Raw genomic sequence first — 11,641 nt, forward strand, 5'->3', positions numbered from 1 at the left:
TAGGATATAACCGCGTATTGTTTAGAAAAAATGGATTGTTCACCATCTCCAAAAGACAACGCGGGGTACACTCCGCTTCACGAAGCTTGTTCTCGAGGTCATTTAAGTACGGCGAAATTATTATTGATGTATGGCGCGAATGTGAGTGAATCGGCTCAAGGTGGAATAAGGTAATTAATTACTTCCGTTTGAATTAATCGTACAAATAGGAAATCAGCTGATTATAATTTCATATTGATTATAAAAATCGACTTTCTCATAACGATTAGAGTTGATCAGAAAGCTTAATTCCGGATATTTTCTTCATGTTCAAACTTGACTTTATTATAAATGAAATAATCTGCACATTTATTGGTATTTTTACTAGACGAATTAAGTTTTGTTTTAAATTCGTTTTAAAATGATAGCTATTTCATCACGCTATCTTAATTCGTTCTTGAGATACGATTTTTTAAAGTTTATTTCATATTTATAACAATTAAACATGCAGAGTTGGATTTAAATAATCATAAAAACGGTGTTTATGGAAATTAATAATTTATTTATGGTGCATTAAATCTTCATCAAAATTGCTTTAAAATGTTGTTTGTTTCATACCGATATCTCAATTCGATTTTGAGATACGTAAAGATTAATTATCTCAACATTTATGTTCAAGATTGCGTTCAAAAAATCATAACTCCGAAATTTGAAGATTCCAAGAAATGATCTTGAATGTATTGAATTCTACATAAATTTGCTTTAAATTGATCTTTCTTGCATGATGATATCTCAAATCGTTCTTGAGATACGATTTTTTAAAAATTTATTTCATATCTATAACAATTAAACATGCAGAGTTGGATTTAAATAATCATAAAAACGGTGTTTATGGAAATTAATAATTTATTTATGATGCACTAAATCTTCATCAAATTTGCTTTAAAATGTTGTTTGTTTCATATCGATATCTCAATTAGTTTTTGAGATACGTAAAGATTAATTATCCTTACATTTATGATCAAAGTTGCGTTCAAAAAATCATAACTCCAATATTTGAAGATTCCAAGAAATGATCTTGAATGTATTGAATTCTACATAAATTTGCTTTAAATTGATCTTTATTGCATGATGATATCTCAATTTGTTCTTGAGATACGATTTTTTAAAGTTTTTTTCATATCTATAACAATTAAACATGCAGAGTTGGATTTAAATAACCATAAAAACGGTGTTTATGGAAATTAATAATTTATTTATGGTGCATTAAATCTTCGTCAAATTTGCTTTAAAATGTTGTTTATTTCATATCGATAACTCAATTCGTTTTTGAGATACGTAAAGATTAATTATCCCAATATTTATGTTCAAAGTTGCGTTCAAAAAATCATAACTCCAATATTTGAAGATTCCAAGAAATGATCTTGAATGTATTGAATTCTACATAAATTTGCTTTAAATTGATCTTTATTGCATGATGATATCTCAATTCGTTCTTGAGATACGATCTTTTAAAAATTTATTTCATATCTATAACAACTAAACATGCAGAGTTGGATTTAAATAATCATAAAAACGGTGTTTATGGAAATTAATAATTTATTTATGATGCACTAAATCTTCATCAAATTTGCTTTAAAATGTTGTTTGTTTCATATCGATATCTCAATTCGTTTTTGAGATACGTAAAGATTAATTATCCCTACATTTATGATCAAGGTTGCGTTCAAAAAATCATAACTCCGATATTTGAAGATTCCAAGAAATGATCTTGAATGTATTGAATTCTACATAAATTTGTTTTAAATTGATCTTTATTGTATGATGATATCTCAATTCGTTCTTGAGATACGATTTTTTAAAGTTTATTTCATATCTATAACAATTAAACATGCAGAGTTGAATTTAAATAATCATAAAACCGGTGTTTATGGAAATTAATAATTTATTTATGGTGCATTAAATCTTCGTCAAATTTGCTTTAAAATGTTGTTTATTTCATATCGATATCTCAATTCGTTTTTGAGATACGTAAAGATTAATTATCCCAACATTTATGATCAAGGTTGCGTTCAAAAAATCATAACTCCGAAATTTGAAGATTCCAAGAAATGGTCTTGAATGTATTGAATTCTACATAAATTTGCTTTAAATTGATCTTTATTGCATGGTAATATCTCCATTCGTTCTTGAGATACTATTTTTTAAAGTTTATTTCATATCTATAACAATTAAACGTACAGAGTTGGATTTAAATAATCATAAAAACGGTGTTTATGGAAATTAATAATTTATTTATGGTGCATTAAATCTTCATCAAATTTGCTTTAAAATGTTGTTTGTTTCATATCGATATCTCAATTCGTTTTTGAGATACGTAAAAATTAATTATCGTAACATTTATGTTCAAGGTTGCGTTCAAAAAATCATAACTCCGAAATTTGAAGATTCCAAGAAATGGTCTTGAATGCATTGAATTCTACATAAATTTGCTTTAAATTGATCTTTATTGCATGATGATATCTCAATTTGTTCTTGAGATACGATTTTTTAAAGTTTATTTCATATCTATAACAATTAAACATGCAGAGTTGGATTTAAATAATCATAAAAACGGTGTTTATGGAAATTAATAATTTATTTATGGTGCATTAAATCTTTATCAAATTTGCTTTAAAATGTTGTTTGTTTCATATCGATATCTCAATTAGTTTTTGAGATACGTAAAGATTAATTATCGTAACATTTATGTTCAAAGTTGCGTTCAAAAAATCATAACTCCAATATTTGAAGATTCCAAGAAATGATCTTGAATGTATTGAATTCTACATAAATTTGCTTTAAATTGATCTTTATTGCATGATGATATCTCAATTTGTTCTTGAGATACGATTTTTTAAAGTTTTTTTCATATCTATAACAATTAAACATGCAGAGTTGGATTTAAATAATCATAAAAACGGTGTTTATGGAAATTAATAATTTATTTATGGTGCATTAAATCTTCGTCAAATTTGCTTTAAAATGTTGTTTATTTCATATCGATAACTCAATTCGTTTTTGAGATACGTAAAGATTAATTATCCCAATATTTATGTTCAAAGTTGCGTTCAAAAAATCATAACTCCAATATTTGAAGATTCCAAGAAATGATCTTGAATGTATTGAATTCTACATAAATTTGCTTTAAATTGGTCTTTATTGCATGATGATATCTCAATTCGTTCTTGAGATACGATTTTTTATAGTTTATTCCATATCTGTAACAATTAAACATGCAGAGTTGGATTTAAATAATCATAAAAACAGTGTTTATGGAAATTAATAATTTATTTATGGTGCATTAAATCTTCATCAAATTTGCTTTAAAATGTTGTTTGTTTCATATCGATATCTCAATTCGTTTTTGAGATACGTAAAGATTAATTATCCCAACATTTATGTTCAAGGTTGCGTTCAAAAAATCATAACTCCTATATTTGAAGATTCCAAGAAATGATTTTGAATGTATTGAATTCTACATAAATTTGCTTTAAATTGATCTTTCTTGCATGATGATATCTCAATTCGTTCTCGAGATACGATTTTTAAAAGTTTATTTCATATCTATAACAATTAAACCTGCAGAGTTGGATTTAAATAATCATAAAAACGGTGTTTATGGAAATTAATAATTTATTTATGGTACATTAAATAATCATCAAATTTGCTTTGAAATGTTGTTTGTTTCATATCGATATCTCAATTTGTTTTTAAGATACGTAAAGATTAATTATCCCAACATTTATGTTCAAGGTTGCGTTCAAAAAATCATAACTCCTATATTTGAAGATTCCAAGAAATGATTTTGAATGTATTGAATTCTACATAAATTTGCTTTAAATTGATCTTTATTGCATGATGATATCTCAATTCGTTCTCGAGATACGATTTTTAAAAGTTTATTTCATATCTATAACAATTAAACCTGCAGAGTTGGATTTAAATAATCATAAAAACGGTGTTTATGGAAATTAATAATTTATTTATGGTACATTAAATAATCATCAAATTTGCTTTAAAATGTTCTTTGTTTCATATCGATATCTCAATTTGTTTTTAAGATACGTAAAGATTAATTATCCCAACATTTATGTTCAAGGTTACGTTCAAAAAATCATAACTCCGATATTTGAAGATTCCAAGAAATGATCTTGAATGTATTGAATTCTACATAAATTTGTTTTAAATTGATCTTTATTGCATGATGATATCTCAATTCGTTCTTGAGATACGATTTTTTAAAGTTTATTTCATATCTATAACAATTAAACGTGCAGAGTTGGATTTAAATAATCATAAAACCGGTGTTTATGGAAATTAATAATTTATTTATGGTGCATTAAATCTTCATCAAATTTGCTTTAAAATGTTGTTTATTTCATATCGATATCTCAATTCGTTTTTGAGATACGTAAAGATTAATTATCCCAACATTTATGATCAAGGTTGCGTTCAAAAAATCATAACTCCGATATTTGAAGATTCCAAGAAATGATCTTGAATGTATTGAATTCTACATAAATTTGCTTTAAATTGATCTTTATTGCATGATGATATCTCAATTCGTTCTTGAGATACGATTTTTTAAAGTTTATTTCATATCTATAACAATTAAACGTGCAGAGTTGGATTTAAATAATCATAAAATCGGTGTTTATGGAAATTAATAATTTATTTATGGTGCATTAAATCTTTATCAAATTTGCTTTAAAATGTTGTTTGTTTCATATCGATATCTCAATTAGTTTTTGAGATACGTAAAGATTAATTATCGTAACATTTATGTTCAAAGTTGCGTTCAAAAAATCATAACTCCGATATTTGAAGATTTCAAGAAATTATCTTCAAAGTATTAAATTCTAAATAAATTTGCTTTAAAATGCTTTTTATTTCATTGTGATATCTCAATCCGATCTTAAGATACAATTTCTTAAAATTTATATTTCGTACTTATTACAATCAAACATGCAGAGTTAGATTTAAAACATCATAACGACGGGGTTTATAGAGAATAAGAAATTATTTAGGGCACATTAAATCTTCATCAAATTTGCTTTAAATTGATCTTTATTGCATGATGATATCTCAATTCGTTCTTGAGATACGATTTTTTAAAGTTTATTTCATATCTATAACAATTAAACATGCAGAGTTGGATTTAAATAATCATAAAAACGGTGTTTATGGAAATTAATAATTTATTTATGGTGCATTAAATCTTCATCAAATTTGCTTTAAAATGTTGTTTGTTTCATATCGATATCTCAATTCGTTTTTGAGATACGTAAAGATTAATTATCCCAACATTTATGATCAAGGTTGCGTTCAAAAAATCATAACTCCGAAATTTGAAGATTCCAAGAAATGGTCTTGAATGCATTGAATTCTACATAAATTTGCTTTAAATTGATCTTTATTGCGTGATGATATCTCAATTTGTTCTTGAGATACGATTTTTTAACGTTTATTTCATATCTATAACAACTGAACGTGCAGAGTTGGATTTAAATAATCATAAAAACGGTGTTTATGGAAATTAATAATTTATTGATGGTGCATTAAATCTTCATCAAATTTGCTTTAAATTGATCTTTATTGCATGATGATATCTCAATTCGTTCTTGAGATACGATTTTTTAAAGTTTATTTCATATCTGTAACAATTAAACATGCAGAGTTGGATTTAAATAATCATAAAAACAGTGTTTATGGAAATTAATAATTTATTTATGGTGCATTAAATCTTCATCAAATTTGCTTTAAAATGTTGTTTGTTTCATATCGATATCTCAATTCGTTTTTGAGATACGTAAAGATTAATTATCCCAACATTTATGTTTAAGGTTGCGTTCAAAAAATCATAACTCCGATATTTGAAGATTCCAAGAAATGATCTTGAATGTATTGAATTCTACATAAATTTGCTTTAAATTGATCTTTATTGCATGATGATATCTCAATTCGTTCTTGAGATACGATTTTTTAAAGTTTATTTCATATCTATAACAATTAAACGGGCAGAGTTGGATTTAAATAATCATAAAAACGGTGTTTATGGAAATTAATAATTTATTTATGATGCACTAAATCTTCATCAAATTTGCTTTAAAATGTTGTTTATTTCATATCGATATCTCAATTCGTTTTTGAGATACGTAAAGATTAATTATCCCAACATTTATGATCAAGGTTGCGTTCAAAGAATCATAACTCCGAAATTTGAAGATTCCAAAAAATGATCTTGAATGTATTGAATTCTACATAAATTTGCTTTAAATTGATCTTTATTGCATGATGATATCTCAATTCGTTCTTGAGATACTATTTTTTAAAGTTTATTTCATATCTGTAACAATTAAACATGCAGAGTTGGATTTAAATAATCATAAAAACGGTGTTTATGGAAATTAATAATTTATTTATGGTGCATTAAATTTTCATCAAATTTGCTTTAAAATGTTGTTTGTTTCATATCGATATCTCAATTAGTTTTTGAGATACGTAAAGATTAATTATCCTTACGTTTATGATCAAGGTTGCGTTCAAAAAATCATAACTCCGATATTTGAAGATTCCAAGAAATGATCTTCAAAGTATTAAATTCTAAATAAATTTGCTTTAAAATGCTTTTTATTTCATTGTGATATCTCAATCCGATCTTGAGATACAATTTCTTAAAATTTATATTTCGTACTTATTACAATCAAACATGCAGAGTTAGATTTAAAACATCATAACGACGGGGTTTATAGAGAATAAGAAATTATATACGGCACATTAAATCTTCATCAAATTTGCTTTAAATTGATCGTTATTGCATGATGATATCTCAATTCGTTCTTGAGATACGATTTTTTAAAGTTTATTTCATATCTATAACAATTAAACATGCAGAGTTGTATTTAAATAACCATAAAAACGGTGTTTATGGAAATTAATAATTTATTTGTGGTGTATTAAATCTTCATCAAATTTGCTTTAAAATGTTGTTTGTTTCATATCGATATCTCAATTCGTTTTTGAGATACGTAAAGATTAATTATCATAACATTTATGATCAAGGTTGCGTTCAAAAAATCATAACTCCGAAATTTGAAGATTCCAAGAAATAATCTTGAATGTATTGAATTCTACATAAATTTGCTTTAAATTGATCTTTATTGCATGATGATATCTCAATTCGTTCTTGAGATACGATTTTTTAAAGTTTATTTCATATCTATAACAATTAAACGTGCAGAGATGGATTTAAATAATCATAAAAATGGTGTTTATGGAAATTAATAATTTATTTATGGTGCATCAAATTTGCTTTAAAATGTTGTTTGTTTCATATCGATATCTCAATTAGTTTTTGAGATACGTAAAGATTAATTATCGTAACATTTATGTTCAAGGTTGCGTTCAAAAAATCATAACTCCGATATTTGAAGATTCCAAGAAATGATCTTGAATGTATTGAATTCTAAATAAATTTGCTTTAAATTGATCTTTATTGCATGATGATATCTCAATTCGTTCTTGAGATACGATTTCTTAAAGTTTATTTCATATCTATAACAATTAAACATGCAGAGTTGGATTTAAATAATCATAAAACCGGTGTTTATGGAAATTAATAATTTATTTATGGTGCATTAAATCTTCATCAAATTTGCTTTAAAATGTTGTTTGTTTCATATCGATATCTCAATTCGTTTTTGAGATACGTAAAGATTAACTATCCCAACATTTATGATCAAGGTTGCGTTCAAAAAATCATAACTCCGAAATTTGAAGATTCCAAGACATGGTCTTGAATGCATTGAATTCTACATAAATTTGCTTTAAATTGATCTTTATTGCACGATGATATCTCAATTCGTTCTTGAGATACGATTTTTTAAAGTTTATTTCATATCTATAACAATTAAACATGCAGAGTTGGATTTAAATAATCATAAAAACGGTGTTTATGGAAATTAATAATTTATTTATGGTTCATTAAATCTTCATCAAATTTGCTTTAAAATGTTGTTTGTTTCATATCGATATCTCAAGTCGTTTTTGAGATACGTAAAGATTAATTATCGTTCAAGGTTTCGTTCAAAAAATCATAACTCCGAAATTTGGAGATTCCAAGAAATGATCGTTAATATATTAAATACTTAATAAATTAACTTCAAATTGTTTTTTATTTCATAATGATATCTCAATTCGTTTTTGAGATACGCCTCTTATAATTAATTAATTTTTTTTTGTTGTTTTAGGCCATTACACGAAGCAATCGAGAACGGTTTCGTCGAAATAGTTCGCCTCCTCCTCTCATATGGGGCCGATCCAACTTTGGCAACTTATGCAGGTGTCACCCCTTTATCTCTAGCGAGCGATGAATACACCCGGAATTTATTGGAGAATCATTTAAAAGAGATTCAAGGGGAGGAATCGGATAAATGGTTCTTTAATGGTCCATCAAAATGTTTCGGTACGTTTATTAAGGTTAATTATTAATGAAATTAATAACTTTGTTTTAGATCCAGAAGAATCTGGTTACGATCCTTTAGAAGATCTCCCCCAACAAGATCCACAATTAACAGTGAATCACAACCAAGACGATTTAGACTTGGACGATTTCGATTTCGAAGTCAGCGACGTTTTGTTACCGAACTTGTACAGTTTTATAAACGATTCGACGGGCGATCGATGGATTTTGTTGCAGGACTTGTCGAATTTGTTAAAGATTAAATCGAAAGATGCGCTTTTGAAGCAGATTAATCCGTCCGGTTTGGCGGTTGGTGGCACAAAGAGTGTGTTGAAAGAATTAAAAATGACGGAATTCCTCGAACAAGTTCGTTGTTGTCAATTTTTAAACGCTGGCGAAAAAATCAATCCGCGCGCCTCCAAAATCGCCCTCATCAAATACACCGATAAAGTGAAGGAACTTTTAAACGTTGAGCAAGTTACGATTCCAGCGAGGTGACCTTAAATTTAATTATTATGTTTTTTATTTCTTTGTTAGTGTCAAGAAGACGTAAAGTGATAATTTTTTTTTTGATTGATTGAGTTAGGAGAGGTGCTTTTTGAATTTTTTGGTTACCAAGTCGATGTTTTAAAGCATATCGAGGTTAAAATGAAATTTAAAGTTTAACGTGGGGATATAATTATTTTATTTTGTATTAATAAGAATTATTTTTTTAATTATTTCACAAAAACGAAACGATTTTTGTATATAAAGTTGTTTATAAGAGACTTTCTCAGGGAGTAGTTATAATTATTAAAAAAAAAAACAAATAAGTTTCGAATTTTTTTATTAAAATCTAAATCTAAGCTTTGATTTCGTGCTTTTTAACCTAATTTTAAGTACCTCGTATTTTTTTTTTTTTTATTTTCGATTTAATTTCCTACTTAAGGCCAATAGTTAAAAGAAAAATGAATAATAAAAGAGCAAGAAGGAAGATAATAAAATAATAATAATTTTTTTATAATAAAAAAATAAATCGCAAAAAGAAATAATATATAAATAAATATATATTTGTAGTAATTGAAACGAAAATAATAATTCCTTAGGTGTGAGCTTTCCACGATCGATCAACAAACTCAAAATGATACTGACCGAGTCGATCGTACCCCCTCAATTATTCCTAATCGCTTTTTGTAATTTTAAAATAACGAAAAAATTGTCTATGTGTAACTGTACAGAAACATACATTAAGATAAAATCCTAAAAAAAAGAATGAAAAAACACTTTTCTTCTTTTTTTTAAAGTTGTCTGTGATTGCGATTATAATTACTATTTAAAAAAACTACATTTATTTCGATTAAAACGTTTAAAAAACATTTTTTTTTATTATTAAGGGGTGGTGCAATTTTCGTCAAAATGTTAAAAAAAGCTTTTATTTTTTGATTAAGTTTTTTTTGTGATTTAAAACCAACCCCAATTCTTTTTATTTTTTATTTCTTGTTCATTGAAAGCGAAGGAAATAATTTCTTGTAAGATTTTTTTATTACTATCTTTCGTTGTTTCTATTATTATTATTATCGGACCGTCTGTGAAGTACTAATTATTATATTAAAAAAATCTCGTCCGAAAATCTATTTTTTCGTCTTTTATTCATCCTTATTAATAAATATAAAGCCTCCGAGGCAGGTTACCCCAGAGAAAGAGACATAACCTCAAATCATTTGACGTTTAATTTTTAGTTGCTCATAATTCTTTTAAAACTGTTAATATTCATTCAAAACAACCCAAAACGGAAAGATCAGTGTCAGCTACATCTAATTTATTAAATTTCAGCCGATTTTAGACGATTTTGACTTAGAAAATTGAATTTTAAATTTGCAAACTTCAAGCTTTTTTTGTGCTTAGAGAATTTTGAAACCTCCAATGGATGAGTGAAATAGAAGGACATATGTGTTAAATACGAAGTCTCATCCAAATTAATAAAGAATTAAAGAAGATATTAATAAAATAAGTTTTGGAATTTTGAGTAATTCGAAAGAAATCCGATAGATGGCGCTCTCGAAATATAGAAATATTTAAAATATTTTTAAAAGAAGAAATGGCGCGAAACCCATCTACCAATGAGGATGGAGGGTTTAAAACAAAACGAAGAAAATTTTTTGGAGAGGGGGAAAAGGCTATATAAGAAGAGGAAAAAGTTGAGCCAAATCAGTTCGATTTAGCAAAGGGTGGAGCTCTGTTAAATTTGATTAAAAATCTAACCTAAAAAATCCAAAATGATTTCCTAACCTAAAAATTAGTTCTCCGATAAGTTCAATCCAAACTTTTTATGAACCTAAAAAAGAAAAGAAGGAAAATTTAATTAAATAAATTGAGAAGAAATTACCTGATTCCTGATCCAAACGAAGAATAATTATCTGAGCCGAAGTTTTCCGGATTCCTGTCCATTTTCCTTTCAACCCAATCGAATTGAATCGCACATAACCTTATTTATCAGATAAGTGGGATTTTTACTAATCAAATTCATGTTAATAATTAATAATAACACTGTTATTCTTGTTCTGTTTGTGGATTTATCGACAGATCTCTCTCATTCTCGGTAGTCTCAGTTAACGAACGTAAAAATAGAAACCTGTAAAATTAATTTTCCTTTTTTTGAACCTGAACTCGCTTTATTATTATTATTATTTTTATTAAAACCCTGAGATAAGAGCATTCAAAAATTTAATTAATAATTAATTTAATTTTTTTTTGTTAAACAAATACTTAACAGAAAAGCTTCAAGAAAGTTTTGCTTCAGCTCCAAGTTAGAATTTTCACAACTGAATTCGATTGGTTAACATTTCTTCTGATTCAAAACAATTAATTAGACCAAGCAAAAGAATCTGAACTATCCCATGAGCAGTTTTGTATCTGAATCGCACGAGAATCAAGTCCAGAAGTACTGACTAGAAGAATAGTGTAATTTGCTTTTGTTGTCGATTATTTTAGCTTCTAATTTAACTGAACCAATGGTTTGAAGCTGAAATTAGATTAAAAACTGGATCAATTATTAACAAAGAAACACAAAAATTAATTTTTAATGAAAGTTTACGATAAAAAATGTGCTTCAACGACTGATCTACATTACATTATATTTAGCTGAAAATAATATGGCTTTCAGAGGATCTTCTAATAAAT

At 26.6% G+C, this 11,641-nt stretch overlaps 1 protein-coding gene across 2 annotated transcripts in view; it reads left to right on the plus strand.

The window, feature by feature from the left end:
* Positions 1 to 10,095, plus strand: part of LOC111419960 (putative mediator of RNA polymerase II transcription subunit 26) — a 76,303-nt gene extending 66,208 nt beyond the window's left edge. For both annotated transcript variants that reach the window (XM_023052845.2, XM_023052846.2), the window contains 3 exons: positions 4 to 170; positions 8,271 to 8,485; positions 8,535 to 10,095. In XM_023052845.2, coding sequence (XP_022908613.2) covers positions 4 to 170; positions 8,271 to 8,485; positions 8,535 to 8,980 — 828 coding nt within the window. In that variant the 3' untranslated portion in view covers positions 8,981 to 10,095. The remainder of the gene's footprint in view (positions 1 to 3; positions 171 to 8,270; positions 8,486 to 8,534) is intronic.
* The last annotated feature ends 1,546 nt before the right edge of the window (positions 10,096 to 11,641 follow it).

Source organism: Onthophagus taurus, chromosome 10, assembly GCF_036711975.1.
Source record: "Onthophagus taurus isolate NC chromosome 10, IU_Otau_3.0, whole genome shotgun sequence".
Lineage (NCBI taxonomy): Eukaryota > Metazoa > Arthropoda > Insecta > Coleoptera > Scarabaeidae > Onthophagus > Onthophagus taurus.